The sequence below is a fragment of the Sesamum indicum genome, linkage group LG1 (assembly GCF_026168435.1).
Source record: "Sesamum indicum cultivar Baizhima isolate 11 linkage group LG1, ASM2616843v1, whole genome shotgun sequence".
NCBI lineage: Eukaryota > Viridiplantae > Streptophyta > Magnoliopsida > Lamiales > Pedaliaceae > Sesamum > Sesamum indicum.
The window spans coordinates 13,368,910-13,393,575 of NC_142657.1; the positions used below are offsets into that span (position 1 = coordinate 13,368,910).

At 35.3% G+C, this 24,666-nt stretch overlaps 5 protein-coding genes across 8 annotated transcripts; 2 read left to right on the forward strand and 3 right to left on the reverse strand.

The window, feature by feature from the left end:
* Positions 1-82: 82 nt before the first annotated feature.
* On the reverse strand, positions 83-7,516 carry LOC105159907 (ARM repeat superfamily protein). 3 transcript variants are annotated; one of them, XM_011077129.3, is made up of 10 exons: positions 7,058-7,298; positions 5,974-6,040; positions 5,379-5,729; positions 5,068-5,283; positions 4,200-4,849; positions 3,287-3,389; positions 3,139-3,192; positions 2,950-3,053; positions 1,695-1,921; positions 83-983 (listed from the first exon to the last, which is right to left on the reverse strand). In XM_011077129.3, the coding sequence occupies exons 1-10, from the start codon at positions 7,156-7,158 to the stop codon at positions 346-348; spliced, it is 2,511 nt and encodes an 836-aa protein (XP_011075431.2). In that variant the 5' UTR covers positions 7,159-7,298; the 3' UTR covers positions 83-345. The 3 variants fall into 3 exon arrangements, with proteins under 3 accessions (XP_011075431.2, XP_088739977.1, XP_088739966.1); XM_088883851.1 differs by lacking the exon at positions 5,974-6,040 and having other exon boundaries at positions 1,695-1,903; positions 7,058-7,516; XM_088883840.1 differs by lacking the exon at positions 5,974-6,040 and having other exon boundaries at positions 7,058-7,515.
* A 488-nt stretch (positions 7,517-8,004) lies between these two features.
* On the forward strand, positions 8,005-9,317 carry NDHL (inorganic carbon transport protein-like protein). Its single transcript, XM_011077141.3, has 4 exons — positions 8,005-8,465; positions 8,569-8,676; positions 8,766-8,860; positions 9,090-9,317. Exons 1-4 carry the CDS (start codon positions 8,217-8,219, stop codon positions 9,235-9,237), a joined length of 600 nt encoding a protein of 199 aa, XP_011075443.1. The 5' UTR covers positions 8,005-8,216; the 3' UTR covers positions 9,238-9,317.
* Positions 9,318-10,674: 1,357 nt separating this feature from the next.
* On the forward strand, positions 10,675-12,460 carry LOC105159925 (protein C2-DOMAIN ABA-RELATED 7). Its single transcript, XM_011077153.3, has 4 exons — positions 10,675-11,036; positions 11,123-11,218; positions 11,327-11,594; positions 12,098-12,460. The coding sequence occupies exons 1-4, from the start codon at positions 10,929-10,931 to the stop codon at positions 12,223-12,225; spliced, it is 600 nt and encodes a 199-aa protein (XP_011075455.1). The 5' UTR covers positions 10,675-10,928; the 3' UTR covers positions 12,226-12,460.
* Positions 12,461-14,811: 2,351 nt separating this feature from the next.
* LOC105159933 (kirola) lies at positions 14,812-15,727 on the reverse strand. Its single transcript, XM_011077165.3, has 2 exons — positions 15,456-15,727; positions 14,812-15,380 (listed from the first exon to the last, which is right to left on the reverse strand). The coding sequence occupies exons 1-2, from the start codon at positions 15,640-15,642 to the stop codon at positions 15,100-15,102; spliced, it is 468 nt and encodes a 155-aa protein (XP_011075467.3). The 5' UTR covers positions 15,643-15,727; the 3' UTR covers positions 14,812-15,099.
* A 2,036-nt stretch (positions 15,728-17,763) lies between these two features.
* Positions 17,764-20,987, reverse strand: LOC105159942 (uncharacterized). Of its 2 annotated transcripts, none has more exons than XM_088875503.1 (7): positions 20,483-20,987; positions 19,611-19,852; positions 19,378-19,512; positions 19,085-19,201; positions 18,820-19,005; positions 18,444-18,585; positions 17,764-18,099 (listed from the first exon to the last, which is right to left on the reverse strand). In XM_088875503.1, exons 1-7 carry the CDS (start codon positions 20,892-20,894, stop codon positions 17,933-17,935), a joined length of 1,401 nt encoding a protein of 466 aa, XP_088731629.1. In that variant the 5' UTR covers positions 20,895-20,987; the 3' UTR covers positions 17,764-17,932. The 2 variants fall into 2 exon arrangements, with proteins under 2 accessions (XP_088731629.1, XP_011075478.1); XM_011077176.3 differs by having other exon boundaries at positions 19,378-19,500; positions 20,483-20,986.
* Positions 20,988-24,666: the final 3,679 nt, after the last annotated feature.

Here is a 24,666-nt window from a genome sequence, read left to right on the forward strand (position 1 = left end):
CCAGTGATGGTGTTATTCCTGCTCAACTCCAGATATATGGTTCCAGTCCAGACCAAGTCAACTAATATAGTAAAGCAAGAGATGAAAGAACCAATTTTGCAAATCTAATAAATAGCTAAAATTTTTAATACAAGTTTCCACTTGCTACAATGTAACCGCCCTTCCTCATGACAACTATCCCATCTACAGTGCCAATATTTTCTACATCTGAAATATATCAAATTAAAGTAGAGAGATACAGTCCACCTCCAATGACAAAATTTCACATTGAATTCGTACATCATGTAGACCAAAAATGGCCAAAAAGATTCACAGCCAACTTCTTTGACTTATGATCTTATTCCATCAAGTAGGTAACGTTCTAAGCAAGCGAAGAGCACGCATCCATTGCGATCTTTGTGAAAGCACAAGTTTCCTCAACACTGGAATGGCTCCAGCCGCTATAATTGCTGCATGGTTTTCGCTGTCCATGCTTAGATTATAGAGTATTGCTAAACTGGCTTCCACAGCTCGGTCACTGCCATTTTCCATCAGCTTCACCAATGGAAAAATTCCTCCCTCAGAGGCGACGGCTCTGGTTGAATCTATCATCCCTTCAGATATTATTTTGTTCAGCTCTAAAACAGCGGCTTCCTGGACTTCAGGGGAAAATGAACTTTTGATCTGTTCTATCAACCTTGGAATCGTTTCATAAAGAGCCACTTCCATATTAATTGGATTCTCAAAGTCTGAATTTTGACCAGATAGGCTGCCGAGTTTAACAAGGCAAGCAGCAACCCACTCTTTGTTCTGAAGAGGAATGCTAGATATGAGGACTGCATGAAGCAACCTTGTAAATTGATGCCAATTCACAGTTAGGCGAAACTGTTCATAATCGAGCAATTTTGTAAGTAACCGTGATGCTGCGGATAGTGCTAGACCGGCTTCTTCCAATTCCAGAATTTGCAAGTCTGGCTTGTCACCCTCAGTCCTGTACTCCATCTCTGCTATTCAGTTCAAATAAAATTAGGAATTACATACATGAAAACTCAGAAGCGATGGATGGAAATGCATAAATCAAGGTTGCTAAGTATTTAAAAAGCAGAGGCATTTAGACACTATTTACCCATTTAAACGATGATAACAACTTAAACGGAATCTGGTTTAGGTATGTTACTTGAGCAGTTTGTAATAGTCAACAAGTATTAGTTTCTACAAGTCATCAAACAAATCATGGCAATTATCCTCGCGTCATATTTCTGCTTCCAACATATGGTCATTCCATTAGTAATCCCTCTCTACACACGAACTTTAACTTCTTAGCTGATGAGTAGAGATCTTGAATTGTTAAAATGTTGCAAGGCACCTTACATAAAGTTTGTTTCTAAATGAAGGGACTAATAAAGCAATTAAACAGGCTGAAACAGTACATGTAAATCTTCTCCACATTTTCTCACATGTATACCCATGGACAATGAAACAAACGAAAGAAAGGCAAATGTTAAACTTCGTCATATTTTCTCACATGTACACTACTAGACAATGAAATAAAAGAAAAGATCAGTTAAATCTCAAGGTAGTTCCTGCACTTTGCTAGGTCTCTCAAAATGATACATAAACCGGTAAGGCAGAGACAAGGTATTTTAGTTCAAGTTCCTATTTCCAAACATGTTCTAGCACATCTTGCCTTTGTAGCAGTAAGTTATTTTTCATACCTATTAAAGATTTCTGTCGAAAAACTGCTTCTAGTCCTGATTCAATATCAGCTGAGATAAGCTGTTCAACACAAGCTTCAATCGCCACAATGGACTCTAGGATCGAAGCAGCTTTTCTCTGCAAATCGGGGATTGATGTCTTCAAGATATCCACAAGGCAAGAGAGGAAAGTCGAATCAACAGGGTCTCCTCCAGCAATGGTTTGTCTTCTGTCCAAGTGGTTATTTCTGTATGACTCCCAATCATTTTCATTGAAAGAGGAGTTCTAAATAGATTATGCAAAAGGAAAAACAGAATTGCTCAAAGACTTTCACAAGATCCTGATGTTGCTAGCACGTTGAATTACAATTAATTCATAAGCATATTAATAACTTGTGATGACCAGCGCCAGAAAAAATGGTACTTTACTTTCTCATTAACAATCTTAAGCCATAAATGCCAGAAACCAGCTCAAATAAGTGCACAAGACAGAAAAGAGACATTCTCTGGCAGTAAGTTTAACAAGCTCCGTATACAATGCCAAACAAACATCCCATATTTGCATCAGCAAGCCCAGACAATGAAGACAAAGTACACTATTTCTTTTTTTTTGGAAAGAAGGTGGAGTGGAGGGGCCAAAAGACAGAATATATACTCAGTGTTTGTATTGTCCATAAAGAAAACAAATAGCATGTGGATTAGTCGTCTGTCTAAAGAAAATACAGATGAATCTATTGCTAAAACTTCAAATGTGAAGAAATTGGATAAAATATCATTTGGAGGGCTTCTTTCAAACTGATGAATAAAATCAATATAGAAGGGAGTTACAAATATTTTTCTAGTTCTCATAATCAGTTCCAACGAAACCTAACACAACAAAACAAAGAAGTGGAATATGGACAATAGTTTAATGATTTCTTAAGCTACATATTACAAGTTTGCTCGGCCAAAGAATAGAAAGACCAGTTGCAGAAGGCTCATATTTCGACGGGCCAATTATATCCAATACAACCAGTGAACATCAACTGTGGAAATCAAGTAATTCTGCCAACCCTTATACATGGTAAGAAATACATGACACATTGATATGACAAAAGAATTCCATTTAAGAGATCCTCCACCGCCAAATCATATCTTAATGCCATCTACAGGAAATTATAATACGATTTTTTCATATTTATAACAGATGCATTACTTATTTAAAACACACAGAATGACATGAAAATCTTACTGAAGTGCCTATTGCATTCTAATATGAGCTCAAACAAGAAAGAACCTGGAGGCTAGTTCTGAGGGGATCATGTCATTCCCATGAGCTGATGCTGGATGCCTCACCACATCCCATCCTTTATTTGACCCATTTACCGTTCCATCATAAAACTGAAACACAGAAATATCAGACAAACTGTTGCATATAAGAGGAATCAGCTGAAAGCTTTTAATATTGGTGATAAAACCCATGTACCTTTGATTTCATTTCTTTGTTAGGGTCTAAAATCCGAGTAAGAATGTTCAGTATCTGCAGATCAACATAATTTTCTTTTTCTAACTTCAGTGTACAAATTGGAAACTTGTAAGTAACAGCACTTGAGGGAAATATATTCAAATACTACCATTGCTGTCAAGCTATGAGAGATCTCTGACTTTGACTGCTTCAGCAAATTTGTGAGAGGGTGCAAAATATTTTCTGCTTCAATTGTCCGACAGACATTATTGCTGGATTGCAAACAACTCCAGAGATTTAATATAATCAATTCACACTGGATAAAGTCCAACAACAGTATACAAAAATCATCCAAGAACTTGATTTGTGATAACCCTTCATTAAAACATGGACAGATAACAAATCGTACCTTGACGAATAGGCCAGAAATGAAAGGATAGTAGATTATATGAAGATACTAGGACTATAAACAAAAACAAACTATAGTTACATGTACTTTGATGCATGAAAAGATAAAATGTTTAAGCAAATTAGTTAATGTGAAGAAACAGAAACATACTCAGACATCCTCACCCACATCAGCACACAGAAGTGTAACACAATTTCAACAATCATGCACAAATCTACACTGATTTTCAGGGATGCATACCAGAGAACTCATATAGACTACTTCACTAATATACAAATGTTTTTATGGGTATGCCTGCATAGGTGTATATGGATGTGGTCATGTATCATTCTAGACGGGTATATATGCAACTGAAAACTAAGAAAAGGTCAGCACCACAAAAACCCCAATCCCTTCCATTGGATTTGGTCTTCTTTCTCAGGCCACTTTCTCCATTCTAAGAAATCTATCAGAAGTGAACAGCTAGGCACTGAAAGAAATAGCATGAGAACACCAAGAAGAATGGAAGGTCATTGTCTATCCACCAAGACAAAGGAAACCCTACCGACCAGACAATAAGTTCCACAAAATCTTATAAGTTTTCCATTTGTCTCTAAGATTCTTCATGTTCCTATTTCCATACAAAATTCCCTAAAATTACTGCTTATCTCACATATTAATCTGTACATATTACCTGATGGACAGCCTGTCCAAAGCTCGAATCACGGCCAATCTAACAGCGTCACTAGGATGATCAATAAACTGAACAAGATGCTTGATGGCACCAGCCTCCTTAAACGAGGTACGCATATGTTCATTGATGGATGCATCAGCAATTGATGCTGCAGCTTTGGCAATAGCTGATTCTTCTTCAAGTCCGAGAATTAAAACCAAACGTGCAACAGCGTCCATCCATGGCAAAAGCGTCACCCTCTGACCGGAAGACCATTCACCATTAGATTTAGTATCATCTTCAATTTCAATTGCCCCCATACGAGCAAGAAACTGTTGCTGTGTGCGTCCAACTACTGCATTCATCTTTGCCTCCTCTAATTCCACATTCTTGTCTTCAACATTCAATCCAAGTAGCAGTTCAGCTGCACCATATCTGGAAGGCCCTTTTGAGCTCTGTTCAATCTTTGTACCATCAGGCAAAGAAGGCCATGAGTACAAAGCTGGTCTAAAAGACTTATAGGCTGCTGCACCGACCAAGGGCACCAGAACCAGACCTTCCTCCATGACAAGTATTCTATTATACTCATCTTTAGCAAGTTCCAATAATGCATTTCTTGCTATCTTCCTAATGACTTTAGAGTCCTCCTCATTAGCGTTCAAGAGATTCGCCTGCATTGTGTTTGTAGTGATTAAATTCTCATTGGATCAGGAACATGATTAGGCATGACCAGCATTTTGCTATAATACAATCCTTGAGGAAAAAGGATATGCATGAAACAGCTGCCTGGCCACTTATACACCTCATAATCTGTTATGGCAGTAAAATCATGCATTAAATGAAAGATACATTAATCATGGTGATTCCAGAGAAGCAAAGTGAGCCTCACCAATTTCGGAATAACTCCAGCTTCAACCATTAGTTTATGACTTGACTGGCTCAACGTTAAATTAGACAAAACTCCTCCAGCAGCCTCCTTAACTTTGATATCTTCATCCTCCAAGAACTTGACAAGTAGAGGAAGGATATCAGAGCTAGTGATTCTCACACGGAGCTTCTCATCTACAGACAAGTTCCACAGAGTACATATGCTCTGCTCCTTCACCTGCAGAAATTCATTCAAGCTTTCCCTAAGTCATGAACCCAAGAAACAAAACAGCTAAGTACCAAAACATGGTAGTATGTTAAGTTTTTATTTACATCAGAAGACAAGGAAGAACGTGTCAACAGGCTGGTCATCTCTTCTATTGCACCACTGTCAGCTACTAAGTTTCTGTACAGATTAATTGATGATATCACCCTCAGAAGTCCAGCAGCTGCTTCACATGCAGAATCCGATTCTGATTTTAAAAGGTTCACAATGAGATTGACAGTTCCACGATACTTCATGATGCTATCAATGCAGTGCTTTCCACCAAGTGAGTACTTCCAGAGAGCGACAACAGCCTGTTCTCTGTCCTGAGGATCATTGTCTACCCCAAGCATGCGAATAAACAATGCGATGGAACCATCATTTGAAATAGATGATTCGTCCCTCAATGTCTCAACATCCTGAAATTGATGGGAGAATTAGTCTATCATTATAAGGTAGCCAAAAGAATATCATACTTCTTTTCCCAAATATTACAAAAAACTCGACTCTTAACAGCGAGGAACCCAACCAACTACAAAACGGTTTTGGGTAAATACAAGGGGTTAGCTGTACCAGTTTCAATTTTCTAAAGAAAGTGCTATAGCTGTTCAACAATCAGTTTATTTAAAAAGGAAATACGGAGGACAGTTAGCAGAGTCTAACCTCACTGAAAATGTCATACCCCGGTATATGATCATAGGAACACAGTGGCATCTGGACTTTGGAAGAACTAAATGGAAGTACAATAAGAGATCATTATCTCCCCAATATGTGTCATAGGCATGCTTGATGCTACTTGCGTATAAGGTTTGGACAAAAGTCACAAAAGAATTACGGTATAAATTGTTTTAAAATATTTCAGGATTGATACTTATCAATGACTTAAAGGTACACATAATTGCTAGAATCCTAAAAAATCCAATGTCGAGAAGAGAGGGATAAATGTATATAAGATAAATGCACAGAGTGCACGAGGAAACCTTCTAGCAGATTCAAATGTTTTGTTGCTGATAGAAAATACACCACATATGCAAACTGACAATGTTCAGGAGTTTATAATCCCTATTATGCAACAAATTATACTAATAGTAGGGTTCTGATATGACATTAGAATGTTGAAAAGCTATTCAATTACATAACTTGTAGAACAAAAACCACACAATAAATAATTTTGGATGCATCTGCTAAATTCGATTGATTCTAACAAGCTTAACCATGGATGAGAGATAGACACAGATCATTACCCGAACACAAACATACATTATTAAGCACTTCAAGTGTGCTATATTACAAACTGTTGGCCGTAGTTCAAGTATTATTGAGCAATCACATAGACAACCCAAATTCCATAAGGCTTAAAGCTGAAGACCTTAAGACAAAGGTAAAATAATTTTAACTTAAAATTTAAGGGAGGAAAAAAAAAAAAAAAAGAACAACCCATAATAAAAAGTAGCAACAAGCCATATTACTTGACCTGCAAAGAAATTCATCTGAACAAATTTGAAGTTTTATAGTCCCCGATAAATTTGGTAAGAAGATATATCATGCATTCCTCATGGCAGCATGACTTTAAAAAACATATACTTCCCCAGAACATTTTAATGATCATAATTCCAAACATGAAAATTGCCAACATAATAAAAGTGGCCTAAGTGACATGCATATACGGAACCATCAAAAACATATATAGAAGTGAAAACCAAAATGAGAAAAACCCAAACGGAATTATAACGAGTAGAGTGCTTACAGAAGCTGAAGATTGTTCTTTGGCAGCAAAAATTTCACCTTGACCTTCATGACTGCAAGCCCTTGTCGGCACAGGGAACTTAGAGCAGAATGGTACGGCATTCCTATCCCCAAGGGGAAGAAAAAGTTGCTGGGTACATGGTATTTTTCTTAAATTTTTAACTGAAAAAATATAGGCAGACGTATGATTATGTAAAGAGGGTTTCATGAAATTTGGGGGTTTGAATTTGAAATGGTTTGGGATGGCCACGGACATGTTGTTAATCTTACCAAAAACTGATTCAAGAGTAACAGAAACGAGGGTTTAAGCAGGACGGTGAGTCATGAAATGGGTTTTTCCCTAAGAGAAGATATGTTTGTTTTTCATTTTCCTTTCTTTTTTTTTTTTTTTGTGGGAATAAAACAAAGGTTTGTTTCTAGAGTTATACCTCTTGCCCTGTTCTTGTAGCATCAGGATATTAGGGCGGGGAGAATTTACAAAAAGATATATGAATGAATAATAACTATATATGCCCATGAAAAAGAAAAAAGCGAGAGAGAGCTCACTCATAGTACATAAAATAATTATTAATAAATTATGAAAGAAATTGTTGACACGAGTATTCTTTATTATTATTTAATATAAAAATTGATCTTTCGAAATTTCCAGAACCATAGGATAATTCGTTTATGATTTGACTTTAACTAAAAAGAATTTCTTTAAAGAACTGTTTATCACATTTACAGTATCTTTTTAAAGACCATATTTACATTATTTGCTACTTTAATAATTAATTTATTTCTTTGAAATTATAAGAAAGTTTCTTTTTTTAAAAGAAATAATGCAGTGGTCAACCATTAATTATTACATCCAGAAATTAGCAGATGAATAGTAGAAAATTTAATTTTCAAAATTATGAAAAGATAAGAAAAAAAGGAAAAATAAGAGGTGGGATGGAGAAATCTTATCCGGGTTTCTGGGCCGTATCTTTATTTTCTCTTTGCAACAATTTATTTTTTGATTTCTGCCTGTGCTGAAATGGAATGAAACAGTTGCAAAACCAGTGATTGTGGTAGAAACTAGGACTAGGAACCAGAACAACTCTGCGTCATGCCTTGTTGTCCTGTGTACCATCTGTGACCGAGAAAGATAAGGAAATTTTGGCAGTTGGGTCAGTAAAATGAGCAGCTTCCACATCCTCAAGGCTTTGCCTTCTCTGTCCCCTCCCTTCCAATGCAAATGCAAGAATCGTCTTCTCTCCATTTCTTGTGAACAGAATCAGAATCAGTATGTCTCCTCCTCCTCCTCGAGAAAACAGGTCTCAACTTCTTTTCAATCACAGCCACACGCATCCATTACAAACAAAATCCAAGACCCCAGAGCTAAAATTGTTAGTTTGGCAGTTCAAGTTGGAGGCGTTTTGGCCACTGTACGTAGAATCATCCTATCCAGCTGCACCATTAATTCTTTGCGCTTCCATGTTTTTGAGCTTTAACCTCTTTGAGAATTGACTATACACGTGATGTGAACAGGTTGCACAGCCTGCTTTTGCTGTGACAGGTGTAAATGAAGGAGAAGATTTGATATGGATTTTGATTCAATCCGGAATTTCAGCTTTCTTGTACTTCATTGTGTTTCCAGTGAGTGAAAACTGTGTCGTAATTAACTTGTATGTATTAATGTTGGGCGGGTTTGGGTTAATGCAATTCTCAACTCTGTTTTGCTGCAGCCCATCATCATGAACTGGCTTAGGACCAGATGGTACAAGAGGAACCTATTGGAAATGTATGTGCAGTTCATGTTTGTTTTCATCTTCTATCCAGGGTAAGTGCCACTTTACAGCTTCCCCAACAACTCATTTGTTACTCAACCTATTTGCAACAAATACTACACGTAGTAGCAACTAATAATGGTAAGGTTTGATTCATCCGAAACTCCAAATGCTATCTATATATGTTGGTATTAATCAGTTTTTATGGACTGTTTGAATGAGGTTGGATTACCTCAAGTCAGGTTTTCTATTTCTTTAAACACGTAGTATATATGTGGGCAGGGTGTTGCTTTGGGCACCATTTCTCAACTTCAGGAAGTTCCCCAGAGATCCCTCCATGAAGTATCCTTGGTCCACGCCACAAGATCCTTCTCAGATTAAAGGTGGATTCTTGAAGTACCCCTGGGCTCAACCTGAAGACTATGAATAGGAATAGGACGTTTTGCAAGTGTAAGCAATTCAAAACGGTCTACACGAATCCATCTAATAACCATTTCTACTTCAGCTCCATTCCAGTGTTAATTAGTTTGGATGAAAGATGATATTAGAACTGATAATTATATAACAGTACTGGAAACACACTTTTCTCCAAGACTCGTATCCTATCTTTGTTTCTAGCGCCAGCTAGCTAGAGTTAGCAATTGACTAGTTTCTCCCAGTATTGTTTATCAAATGAAGCTATTTCACCAAGGAATACAACTTCAATTCCTCTTAAACAGAGGTCATTAGAACCAGTCAGCATTCAGCAACGGCAAAAAACATACTGCGCAGATCAGCTTGGAAGTCGGGACTCTACCTACCAAGTCTCCAGCACCAAAGGCCAAAACCCAACTCCTATATATATATACAGGGGGCAGTGGGAAAGAGAGCAGAAGATAGCCAAACACATGCAATTGATTTACAAGAAATGCCACCAAGATATAAGACTGTCCCATACACACATATGATCACACAACACTACCTCAGTTTCCATCAGGAAGCACAACCAAATATAGCAGCTCAACAGCTAAGCCACCATGGATTTAAAGCTAAGCACATTAACAATAAATAAGAAACTATTGCAGCTTTGCTTCCATGGGAGAGAATTGGATCGGTTGGAGTCCGAAATTTCATGTATGCTATATATGCAAGGAGCCGGAAATGGAGATAAATATATATAATAGTAGCAAGCTGGGGAAGTCTCAATTATGGGCTTGTGGGTTTTTTTATATATAGCTTAATTAGATTGGTTTTCTTTGTTTAATAAATGTGTAAAATTAACCTTCACAATACATATCTGATATAAATGAAATAGACCGCGTGCTGCCTATGATCAAGCTTAGCTTGTATATTTTTAAGCTATGCTTCTTCTCCGGTTAAACTCATTCATTTTCACTTATGAAAATATCACTTATCTTAAAAGTTCATTTAATATTGATCATCGGACCAAACATTAGATTTAAATTTTTTTTTGGTCAAAATGTTAATGCCAATTGAGATAATATTTGTCATCCTTGTACAAATGATATGTGTGGTTCAGATTGCTGATTGCTCTCTAGATCTCCAATAATGTATATATATAATATATTGGGGGTGAAGATGAACACTTGAATAACTTATAATAACTAAGAAAATACTAAATAAGAATTAATTAATATGATGAAGAAAACAAACTCATGCATGTATGTAAAAGATTTGAAGGGTTGGGCCACAATTTAAGGAAATGCGGTCATTTATGTATAATTAATTTTGTCACACGTACGGTGGGATATGATAAAATCAAGTAGAAACGTGGAATTAATACATAAATATATATATATATATATATATATATTTATACATATATATATGTAGGTATATATGGGGCTTATGGGCGTATAGGTATAGTATATGGGTGGTGGGCGTAGGTAAGGTAATTGTGGGATATATGTCCATCGCCCTATATATAGCTCTCCTTAAATATCTGTTGTCCTGAGGTTGAGGAGCCCATTTCTCTACATTTACGTACGTACGTATACCCATTCTCCATTAATAATAATAATATTCAAATCAACGTTAATTGCTAGCTCAAGAAGAGGAAGAAGAAGAAGAAGAAGAAGAAGAAGAAGAAGAAGAAGAAGAAGAAGAAGAAGAAGAAGGAAAATGGATGTTTTGGGTCTTGTGAAGATTCGAATTCGTAGAGGCATTGGTCTTGCTGTGCGCGACACCGTCAGCAGTGATCCTTATTGTGTTGTCTCCTGCGGTACTCAGGTAAATTAGTTTGACTCATTCATATTTATACATCCTTAAAGATATTCATTATTGGAAGATACGTGCGTGCATGTTTGGTGGTGCAGAAGGTGAAAACTAAAGTGGTGAAGGGAAACTGCAATCCTATTTGGAATGAGGAGCTCACCATTTATATTAAGGATCTAAATGTTCCCATCATTCTGGTATAAACGTAATTTATATGTATGTTCTCCTATGTTTTTGTTAAATTGATTTCATGGTTTAATTACAATTTGATGACGATGCATGGATGGATGGATGGACGGATGCAGCAAGTGTTTGACAAAGACACGTTCACGGATGATGACAACATGGGAACTGCTGTAATAGACATAAAACCTTTAATAGAATGTGTGAGAATGGAATTGGAAGATCTGCCAGATGGGACTCGAGTAGATAGGATTGTGCCGGACAGGCACAACTGCCTTGCTGATGAGAGCTGTGTTATATGGAACCAAGGCAAAATGACACAAGACATGATTCTCAGACTCAACAATGTTGAATGTGGCCAAGTTGAGGTTCAAGTTGAATGGATGGAAGGTCTCCTCATATAATTATTATTATTATTATTATTTATAACATTATTACCTACCAATATTATTAAATTACTATATATATTTTCCTTAATTATGATTCTCTCTATATATCATTCTTATCTAATTGTAATTATATATATCATCAAGTGTATATATATATATATATAGAGTCCAGCTCCAAGCACCAGTTTGCTGTTTCATCACCCAGATCTACATTCTACCCAGTTATTGTTGACATAAAGTGCTATTCTGTAAAAACCCTTTTTTTTCACTCTTTGTTATATATATAATCCCTTGTATAGCTTTGTGTGGCAATTAGTCAGGAGAAGAGGCAGTTATTTCAATTGTATCAAATGGCCACCTGGCCGAGGCATTAATTTACTATATGTGAGAGACTGATAATCTGTTGTTATAAATTTTGGTACATATTAATTGTAAATTAATTCAACCCCTTTTATACATGCATCCTATAAATTCTCATAATTTATGTGATAATTATGATTTCAGACTTAGAAGATTATGAGGAAGCAATGGATATGAAAATAGAGCCAAAAGACGCAAAATGGAAGGCAGTTTTTAAGAAGAAAACATGGCATGACAGATTTGTCAACAGAATTAGACGTGGACACGACTAGTGCAGCATACACATTCCTGATCAATGCCGACGAGTTGGATCAATTTTCTGGACATCTTTGCTTCCTTTTTACTTCCTTTTATACTTATATGTTTTATCTAAATTATGATGTTTTCATCTTTTATGTATTACGTAGTAGTAGTTGTAGTAGTAGTAGATTTTGATTCAAAACTTTTCCTTCTTCTCTAGCTTTATTAGGCAACTTATATTGTATAAATACAAGACATATTTTCAGCTTTAAGACATCAAATTCCATGTGTCTCATTTCAGCAATAATATTTTCTCTTTTCTGATGTATTCTTTCTTTGATATGTTTAGCCAATACTTCTTTTTCTTTCTTTCTTTTTTTTTTTTTATTCTGGAATTGTAATTTCTACTTTCATTCTCTATGTTTTATTACAAATAATTCGATTTTTGAATGACTGGCACTTTCTTTGTCAATAATATTTGTTATTGGACTATTAAATCTGTAATTATTGTTTGATTAGTGGCAACACAATATAATTTATTATGTCATAGTAGTCAATATACATTATGGTTAGAAATTGATTTTTTTTTAGTTTTTAATTCTATTGATAAATTAAATATTGAGGATGTGTTCCTAATTATGTTGTTTATTTAGTAAGGTAATAGTTAGCCAACAGCGTTCCTTTATGTAATGAAAGATATGAATGGTAGGTTCTTAGGTCGTATTATTGTTCATAATCAATTTTTGTGTTGTGAATGAACGATATAAAATATTTTTTTTCTTACAAAATATTAAGTTCTTTTATGCAAAACTTCTGTGATAATTCAGTAATTTGAAATAATTATAAAAGTGTGATAATTTTTTAATTTGAAATCTTAATTTAGTAATTAATTTTATTAATATATTAATTGAATAATTTAATTATTAAATTTTGAAATTGTAAAGGCTGCCAAGGGTGAATTTTATAATTTTTGAAAAGACAAGGGTAATTTGTGTAAAAATGCAATAGACGAGGGGGTGTAAATATAATTATTTTTTTATTTTCTTGTTAATATCAACAAGTTCGATAAATTTTGACTAACGAATAAGCTTATTTATTAAATAAAAGCAAATTTTAGAGGTGTTAAATATAATTTTTTAAACTATAATGAGTTAGGTAAATGTAATTTTTATTAAAGGGCAAAAGACAATTTTCGTCTCACAACTATAGGTCATTTTCGTTTTAGTCCCGTAAGTATCTAGGGTTTGATCCCGTAAAACTAAAAAATTCGCAATTTCAGTCCAAATTTCGCCGGAAAATTTTGTGGGTCGCCGGAAAAAGTCACATGCGATGCATGTGACTTTTAAAATTGGGGGCTCGATCCTGATTGGCTGGAGAAGCTGATGTGGCGCATATGTGGAAATTAAAAAAAAAAAAAAACGACTGACGTGGATTAAAAATCGCCCGCCAGTCGCCGCCACCTTCTCTCTTCAATTCCGCCGCCGTTACTTGGAATTTCTAGCCACCACATATACCATTCGATTCCCCATATCAAGGAGAACAAAACCCCTCAACCAATTTTGAGATCCCACCACGACAGCGATTGGGCTTTGAAATTGACCGCCGCGGACAATTCCTGTCGATTCTCCGGTGACAGGACGACCCACGATCGCGGATTGGTACCATTGGATTCGTCTCCTCACTGCGGTTTTAATGGGACTAGTCTCATCCATTTTCATCAACTAGGTGCAAAGATCCATCGTTTTGAAGATCTCGGTCGTCGTCCGCCGCGACTGCACCTTCCGCCGGCGTATTCTCCTTCGTCTGAACGAACCACCTGCTCGGAATACCATCGTTGAACGCCTCTCGTTCTGGCGAATCTTTTGAGACCAGTCCCATCGATTTTGGTCACCTCTGTGCAAAGATTTGACGAAAGCCATCCTCCGCCTTTGCCGACGGTCGCGAACTCGATTTTCGTCGTTTTTTTTTTTAATTTCCATGTATGCGCCACATATGCGCCACATCAGCTTCTCCAACCAATCAAGATCGAGCCCCCAATTTTAAAAGTCACATGCATCGCATGTGACTTTTTCCGGCGACCCACAAAATTTTCCGGCGAAATTTGGACTGAAATTGCGAATTTTTCAGTTTTACGGGACCAAATTGAAACCCTAGATACTTACGGGACTAAAACAAAAATGGCCTATAGCTGTGGGACGAAAATTGTCTTTTGCCCTTTATTAAATAAACAGTACAATCGTACAGTATAACAGTGCTCAATGAGTGGCTGTCTCCCTCGACAGGCTAAGGGATACACCAAAGTCTATATAACACACAAGAACTAACAAAGCGAGCTAAAAAAGCACTATAAAAAGTTTATATATAATTACATTAAATTTGATAGAGGGAGAGTGTAGTTATCCCAATATTAATTACGCAAGCAGGTAAAACTCGAACGGTTTGAATTTAATGCCCAGAAACAAGAAGCCAAGATCATATATTCCTCTAATTAAAATATATAGAAAGCAGCAGTCATCAATAGCTACTCACTCACTCACATTTTTAATTAATTGGCGTGGTTGATTAGTGATCATTACTTAACTCGCTACTGCAAAGGAAAACAAATTAAGAGTTGGGTGTAATTAATCATCAATCCCATATATATATATAAGTCGTTATTATACAAATACCTCATACCGAAGCAAGAAAGAAATTGTCAACACACGAGACACGACCACTCTGGTTTATTCACACACCATCACCCACTTGACCAGACAACAACAAACATACAGCAATAGCATACTTATTTCTGAAAGAGCTGTCTAGATCTGCATGTGGATGACCAGTACTTGCACTAATAATAAGAAGGAAATATATAGTTGCAGTCGGGCAGCTCTCGGACGTGACGAAAATATTTGTAAATGTAATTACTGATTATGAAGGTGAGGGACATGGTGTTTCTCAATGTCTTTGGTAACATTGAGGCAGAACTCCATGAGTGTGTGGGGGTCAGGAACATCCTCGCTCAGTTTCTCGTACTCTAGGGTCCAAGTGACGAGGTTGTCGTCCCCATTGGTGTCCACATGAACGGTCAATTTGAAAGTCTTGTACAGCTCCATAAGATCTCCTTCTATCACTTTGAATGTCACCGACTTCTTCTCCTCATCTATAGCTTCAATTATCTCTTTCGCAACCTTCTCCTTACCATCTGTACGTATTCATTCATCATGCATGTATATATATATATATAAAATGAATGAAATACAAGTAGCTAGGTACGTACCATGGGTGTAGTTCCAATAAATGACAGAGCCGACAGTTCCCCATTGGCCTTCATGCAAATCGCAGTTTTGAATGTTATGAGGGGTCATGCCGGAGATGTGGTGTGGTCTCTCTCTGAAGATCTCATGGAAAACGTCTCCATCGCATTTGATGTCTATTTGAGACACCAGCTTCCCACTTAGCCCCATGGATGGATATTGGATATTGGATATTGGATATTGGATATTGTGATCAACTAATGTGATGTATCTCTGATGAGGCAAGAAAATGGCTTCACACTTGACCTCTTTATATAGTACAAGATCTGAAGATGCATATATGATTACAATTTCCATCACTCTCCTCTCTTCAACCACACACCCAATATTTTATGAAAATAATGCCATGAAATTATTTTGGATTATTTAAATGTTTTATGTGGCTTGGGATCCTCTATTCTCATATCATATTTCATCTCCTCTTTCATCAATAATTGATGCCATGCCGACGAATTATTTCTTCTCTTTTCATTTGCGACCCATCTTCACTAAAATAATATTTTATATCTACTAACGCTGCATTACACTCCATGTAGCGTATGAATAATAAAATATATATATATATAAAAATATTAAATTATGTATTTTAATCAATTTTAATACGTAGTATTCAGTATAATGAAATTAGAAAAAAAAATTAAATATATGTACATATGTGATTTGAAATATATAAATTTAAGTATTTTAAAAAGAATAAATTATAAAAGTTGTTAACAAAAATATATAATCTTTTCCTTTTGCCTGTATTGGAAGAAGAACTAAATATAGTAGGTATTATAATATCACAAATTTGTATACTATAATTTAACTTACATAATAATGAAATCAACTATCATCCTTTGGCTAGAAAATTACACATGACCCAATTAAATTGTAATTTTAATCATGTAATTTAAGAGACATTGGTATTTTTAGTTCTGTAATTTAAAAGAGTTAACATTTTTGGTCCTATACGAATTTATTTACTACACTTAATCGCAAGTACTTTTTTCTTTTAAGTAAAAGCTCTTCATCATATATAATATAGTTTAAAATAAGAATTTTAATTAAGTTAAAAATTTTATTTTGATGATAAATACGCTCTACTTTAAAATAGTAATTCTTATATCACAAAAGTTTCACTACTAGTTTTAAGAATAATAGTAAAAAATTGAACCATTTATTATTAATACTTTTTCATTACATTATCGATACTCTATACTCAAGTATGCTAGACAAGTTAATTTTAGATATTGAGCAAGTACAGTTAGTCTATTAATTACTAAATTAAATTGGTTAAAATAACGTCAAATTCAGTCTCTAATATAATACCCTGTAGTGTGTGGAAGCAAGGATTATTAATTTTCTCTCTCTTGCCCATATATTGTATTAGCATTTGCTCTTCATTGCCCGGGTCTCTTATCAATCGATTTCTTGATGCAATAGAAGATGAAATATGATAGGGGAATAGAGGATCCCAAGACCTTTTTTTTTGTCCATGCTACTATGCTCATCGGAAAAGAAATGGCCCCATTATTATTATCTTTAAATAATAAATTCTGTTACATGATGATAAGTATAATTTTATTTTTTATTTGGTGAGAGATCCAAACATATCTTCAAAATTACTACTTGTATTAGAATAATAAGTATAATTTCATTATTTATTTGGTGAGAAATCAGAACATATCTTTAAAATTATTACTCATATTATATATATATACACATAAATATTTTTCTATGTCTAAAGTCAAATGTATAAATTTCAACCACAACTTTTGAAAAGTTTATTCTAAAATTGTACAATTCTTTTTGCCAAAAAATTTCGGTATCAATAATATCTCAGTTCCAGCAAAAAGCTGATATAGGAAAGTCGTACTTCTGACCAATGGATCAATTATGTTGCTGCCCACAATGGTAGAGACATCTGACAAGATTGAGTAGGCAGAGCCGGTGAGATTGACGTCTATTATGTCTTTCTTGAAATGATGAAACATACATTAATATGAACATCAAATTATGAACCGACATATCACATTGGTAATGGTGAACGTCAATTTATATAATTATTATTGAGAATCTCGTGGAAGACAAATTATTGCAATCAACATTTAATCATTAAACCTCCTCTCGAGATCCATCAGAATAATAATAATAAGATCCGACCCATTAACAGTGATAGTTTTGGCCATTTTAATATCAAATTTTAATGAATCGTGAATTTTGTACCTGTGTATGCTGGCCAAGATTCAATTGAAAGGAGCCAGAGGCCCGAGACCTAAAGCAGAACAGTTGAGTTAAGAATAAATTTGTTCACTTGTGATTATAAGAAGAGTGCTGTTCCTTTCCTGCACACAAGATACTCCAATATTTCTTCAAAATATACATCAGTTGATGTAAAGAAAGAAAGGTCAGAGGATTCTGATGGCTCTATATATGGTTAGACTCAGACCGATAACATTCACTTCTTTATCAAGTCAGATGATTCTTTTCTATTGTTAACAACAACTGGAGACGTGGAGAAACCATTCCGGTTATCTGAAATAACAAACTTGTTGCTTTCAGGATTGCATTCTCTTGATGAAGACTCTGATCTTGCTCCCATTATCTGCACTGTTAAACTTCCACCTACACGAGAGATTGGGGACACAAACTTATTAGTATTTTCTGGAAGAGAATTATCAACAAGTAAAATAACAAATGCAAAACGTTCAGTCCCCAGTACAACTTCTTGATTCCACTTCACTAGACAACTTATTAGTAGAATAGATTTGTGTGTTTAAATTATATTACAGAAGCAGAACCTTTAAGGATTTGAAATTGTCAAACAAGATGTAGTTCTGAAAGCAAGACTCCTTAAGTTCAGAATTAACCTCCACAAGAGTTGCACATTTTCAGATTCAATAATTGGTAGTTGGTACTTAATAGTATATCGGATATTAAACTCATTAAAGATGACAAAGGTTTTCTACCAAGCACAAGAGCAGCTCCAATCCATCCTCTGACACCCCATCTCTCACCAAGTAAAAACCAAGCGAATCCAGCACCCCATACTGGTTCTAACCCGTAGATTATTGCAGTTTCTGTGGCCGAAACATCACGCATTGCAGCCATCTGCATAGTAATTCTAGATCAAACTTAGATAACAAAGACTTCAATCTCTAATTATTGAATCGACAACTGGGTAGCAAAGTTAACCATATCTATACCGTGTATATTATCTGACAAAAGAAACCGGTAACAATTGAAGGTGTTTAATAAGCCTTTTTCCATTTCTACTAGAAATTTAAATTAAGAAAACTTTATGTACGTTGAATAAGACCTGTTGGCAAGAGCAGAACTTCATACCTCTACAGATAAGCAAAGGCTAGTTGAGAAAATCCCAGTATAAAGTGCTGGTATCCAAGGAAATGTTGAAATGCAATCCAGAACTGTTGGCCACGTCCAAGAAAATGGGTTTGATTCTTGGATACCACCACTAAACAAGCCTTCAACAGAGTACCAAACAGCTGATAGAAGGGCAACAACACATACCTACACAATTCAATAATTGGACTTGCATTACAACTATAAAGAGTAATCTGTAGGCAAAATCACCGAGTTACGACTTTACCTCATATCCAAGGAGTGGTAAGAAATTTTCTCTTTTTGTACTTCTTGAAATATGTTCAGTTCTAAGCATATGGATCCCAAAAGAAACTGCACTTAAAAAGTTTAGCAAGTCTCCAATCTGTAAACATCCATAACAAAATAGGTGAAATCTTTTGGTAAATGCATTTGGATTGTAGATAAAAGAGTAGTTACAGATAAGTTCAAGGAAATAATAGCTTCAGATCATTTTAAATCGAAGCCATGTGAAGAACAACCTATTCTAGAATTCTATAGGAATAACAACAAGACACTAACAGATGGAGGCGATCCGCTGGACTCCAGCATCGCAACTCCTACTATAGACATGAGAGCGCCAAACCAGGTACGAGCAGGTATAGCAGATCCTAGCATGCCATCAATCAAGGGGACAACAATTACCTGAACATTATCCTAAGTTAGAAGAATTAAATCACAATCTAGAACAAAAATGTCTTATCAGCAACAGTGACAGTTCATAGATCCATACAAAATTTAGGAGTTGTTCTTACAGTAAACATGGTAATAAATGATGCCCGTCCAGCATCAGATGTGAGAAGCCCAAGGGCTTGCAGGATGTATCCTAAGCTGACCCAAAATCCCAACTCTACCCCTGCATTACGAGTATGAACATCATCTCTAGCCTGGATAATAAAGGGGATAAATGGAATGGCAGCCACAGCAAATCGCACAACAGTGAAGGCCTCAGGATCAATAATAGCTTCAACTTCCTTGACAACTGGAATGTTACTGGCTGCAGCAAAATGGGCATATATATCGTAAGTCAATCAAACTTTTAATACCATTACCAGAAGTTTCAACTGAGACATTGTTTTACTTGATACCATTTACACATCGTGGTCTTGAGCTAATTGCATCCTTTTATAATTATAGCACAGTTGATGTTGAGATTCTGCCATATCCTTTTTGGATGTCAACAAATAGTTTTTCTACTTCTTAGATGGCAAATCTTTCCTTTCCACAAGTTTTCAGGTAATCTAATAAATTTGTAGAAAACATTTCACTTTTTCAGCTCTAAAAAATGTGCATAGACATTCCCCAGCTCACATAAAGAATAAAACTCATGTCTTTGAGTTGAACTTTCATCTATTACTTAGCTGCGGGGTCAATGTTCTATCTGTTCAACGTCGAGGATGATTTTCATCGATAAGAAGATTTCTTTGTTTCATCTTTAACTTTATTTAATGAACACCAATTCCACAGCTAAAATAAAATGTCTACTGAAAGAAAAAAGGGAATTAATTTAGAAATTAATGGCTGAATTACACAATGAAGATTAGTGCTGAAAGAGCAAGAAAAATGGAATGAGTAAAAACAATAGAAATCAAAACCAACAAGAAAATCACAAACTTCAAATTCCTACCATAAATAATCGTGATGACATTTAGCAAAAGGAGGCTCCTTACTTTCCGCGACGCAAGTAGTATTCTTCGCCAAGATGCCCGCTTTCCAAACAACGACTTGAAACTCAATACTTTACCATTTAATGCACCGCCGACTGTTGAAGAATTAGTCGTTTCATTATTTTCAGAATCAGTGTGGACCTTAATTATTTGGAGTGATTCTTTTCCCAATCTGTTTCTGCCATTATTAACAGCACAACCACACAAAAAAGAAGAAGAAGAAGAAGAAGAAGAGTGGAAATTAGAAGAGGGGATAACAGGAGGGGGTTTCCGGTAAGAGAGTGATGGGAAAATGGAGGAGCGGAGAGAAGTAGTGGTGGTGGTGGCGTAGTTGAAGTGCCATCGCCATGGGAATGGTGCAACCATTCCCATTGGTGTTGGTTGGTGGAGGTGAGCCTGAACCTGAGCCTGAGCCCGAGTCTGAGGAGCTCTCTCTCTCAAACTGTAAGATCTCTCTTCCCATATGAATGGTGAGACAAAATTGCAAAATAATCCCACATTTTAGTATTATTTTAAATTTGACCTTATATTTTAAAATTTAAAATTCATCCTCATATTTCATTAAAAATTACAAAATTGATTCCAAACATAGCAAAAAAACAACCCACCACTAACAAACATTAAATACTTAATGGCGGCTGTCAATCCTGTCATTAACCATTTTTTTACTTATATTGCATTTTTTGCTCTTGTTCACAATCATTAGGCAAAGATAAAGAAAATAAGAAAAAAACAATAAAGTTAATTCACAAATGACAAAATATTTCATGTGTTTAGTAATAACAATATATTATTATTATTATTATTATTTAAGCATAAATTTCATTATTTTAACCAAAAAAATAAATAAAAGAAATATACATACCATAGTTGGAGTTGGTATTGTTGATACAACTCTAGACTGCAGTGCCACACGTCAAACAACTTTGGATGTTCATATTGTGTCAATATTTGAATATCAATACTATTATCAGCAAATTATGTTGGAGTTGATATTGCTGATACAACTCTAAGACTGCAGTGCCACACATCAAACAACCTTGAATTTTCATATTGTGTCAATATTTGAATATCGATACTATTATCAGCGAATTAGGTTGGAGTTGGTATTGCTGATACAACTCTAAGACTGCAGTGCCACACATCAAACAACCTTGGATTTTCATATTGTGTCAATCTTTGAATATCGATACTATTATCAGCAAATTAGGTTGGAGTTGGTATTGTTGATACAACTCTAAGACTGCAGTGCCACACATCAAACAACTTTAAATTTTTATATTTTCAATCTTTGAATATTGATACTATTATCAGCAAATTAGGATGGAATTTGAAGAGTTTGGAAAAACGATTTTGGAGAAGGAGAGAAATGACAATATATATTTTATTTTTATAGCCCACTAAGTGCAAGTGACTTGTCCTCCGTTAAGTGTCTATAACATATGTTAGTGGGTGGGTGTTCTTAAAATCTTGAAAAACATGGAGTTGAGTTTGGAGAATTCCTAAATTGTGAGGCTAATTTTGTAAGTTTAGGGAATTGTGTGCAGTGGTAAGGGTACGGTAGTAACAATTAGGAAAAGAGAACCAGTTAGGAGAAGCCACGTCTGTTTTGGACACGTATGGTATGGATCCTTTTTTTTGTCAAACTCTTGTGATCTCATGTCCTTTTTCTTTTTATTAAAAATTGACTATTAGGAAAGCGATAAATTTATGATTTTCTTTTTTTTTTATATTGTAGAAATTCCATTGAGCAGTAACAATAGCATCAAGGACGTTTGGGCCCTTGTCACAAAAAATATACATGGGGAAGTTTGGGGAGGGGGGTACTAGGCTGTCCCAATTTACAACATGAGCCCATTTAGCCAGCCTATGTGCCATGCTATTACAGTGTCTCAGGATTTTCCTAAAGATCCAGTTGGGCCTAAGGTCCTAAAATTCTTTAATAATTCAATTTTTGCTGCATAATCTGCATTCTCACTGTTTCTGGAGATCCATTGGACGGCTTCAAGAGAATCTGACTAAAAAATGACCTAATCTGCATTAGTTCTGTGGAGTATTTCTACTGCAATTCGGATTACACAAAGTTGAGCAAGTGATGCATCGTTTACAAAAATTTCATTTGTCTCTGCACAAGTCAAAATTGAGTAATGGTCTCGAACAATTAATGACGCTAGCAAAACATTTTCCCTCCTTGAGTGCGACATCTGTGTTAACCTTGATCCAACCCGTCGGGGTGGAGTTTAGTTTTAACAAGACCGGATTCATGAGCGTTCCAATATTCAGTTGAGTTCTTGAGGATACAGGCAACAACTTTCTCCAGTGGTTGTGGGTCTTTCCCATGCATCTTGTCATTTCGTATCTTCCAAATGAGCTCGAGGGTGATGGCCCCTGCAGTGATGAATTCGTGTTTGATATTCTGGAGCTAGGACTTGAGATTTTCAAAAACCACTCTCTAAGTGACAAGTGGAACAACAGGTGTAGTTTCACTTACCATTTAGAGAGTAACCAGATTCGCTCTGAACAAGGGGCAACATAGGAAAAGATGGTCAGCATTCTCCTCCTGCCAATCACAGAAAAAAACATTCAGGGTTGGAGATGGGGAAATATTGTATCAATTTACCTTTAGTAGGCAACATGTCAAAAAGAATATGTCAGATAAACAACTTCAATCTATTATGGAGGTTAAGCGACCAGATTCTTTTTCCTAAGAGTTCATCCTCCTAGTTTGGGGAGGATTTGGAGAGCTGGATTGCACAAAATCGCAATTTGGCAGAGAACTTCCTTGACCTGGAGAGGCAAATGGACGGGGGGGTTTCGTACATTCTGGAATATTTTGGATTTTTTTTTTTATTTCTTTTGATGATTGAATCTAGGAACAAGTCCACGAGAATTTCTTGCCTCCACTGGTAGGTATTTTGGTCAATGAGGTCTCGAACCGGTGTTGGTCAGCTTGGTCTCAGGTTCAGTGGTTGAGTGCAAAGAAACAAAAATAATTTTGGGTTGAGAGGAAAGCCATTGGGGAAGCAAGAATTTCATAAAGCTTGAGAGAAAATTATATCAGCTCAAGAACTGGAGCTTCAGTATTTACAGAACTGCAAGAAGCGGTTAACAGGTTAACCGCTATTAAGAAGGGGTTGTGGTGGCCTTGGCATTGCTTAAGCCTGTGTTAGCAACAATGTATTTGATGTATTTTGTCTGCGTAATGGCAAGGCCGCTGGCTGATCTAGCAATCTCCAATCCTAAAAAATGCTTTGACTACACGAAACTAACGGTGACAACAAGTCGAGCTTGAGCTTGAGCTCGCTTCTGTAATTTCAAGCTTGAGCTAGAAGAGCTCACCAATTCGAGCTCGAGCTCGAGCTCAACTCCTATATGTCGAGCTCGAGCTCAAACTAGAGCTCAAATTGTTTTTTTTTTTTTTGAACTTTTTGTTTTCTTGTTTATTATTATTATTATTATTATTATAAATTATGGAAATCGCCAATTTTTTACATAAATTTATAAGTAATAAAATAAATTATATAATGCACACTATATTATTGTTATTATTATTATTATTATTAGATTAAATAATGGGATCACCAATTTTTTACATAAATTTATAAGTAATAAAATAGATTGTATAATGTATACTATATTATAAATATACCAAAATATAGTATGAAATTCTAATTTATTGTTATAAATATAAACTACTGATTAGTTTAGTAGTAATATAATTAGTAAATTGAACAAAAAAAGAAAATTATTCTGAATAGTTTAAAGTTATTGGAAAAGTATCAATTATCTGAAATAATGCAATTAAAATACATAAAAATATTTTATAGTTGAAATTAATATATGTTCACAATCTGCAAAATTTATATATTTATAAATGTTACTATAATATTGATGTAACTATCATTTTACATTGTTGAACAACATGGGCTAATCGGGCCATCAAAATTCAGATCAGACCGTTAGATATGATAAAACTTACAAAAAAATACATTTGGTAAAATTTTAGACTTATTGGATATACGGATGTCGAGATATCGTACTCGAAACATAAGAGTGATCATTCAAGACGGTGTATCGTTGAATCATACTATGTGATTTTAAATCATATCATTTGATATGATTTAATAGACACAGTCTTGTATAT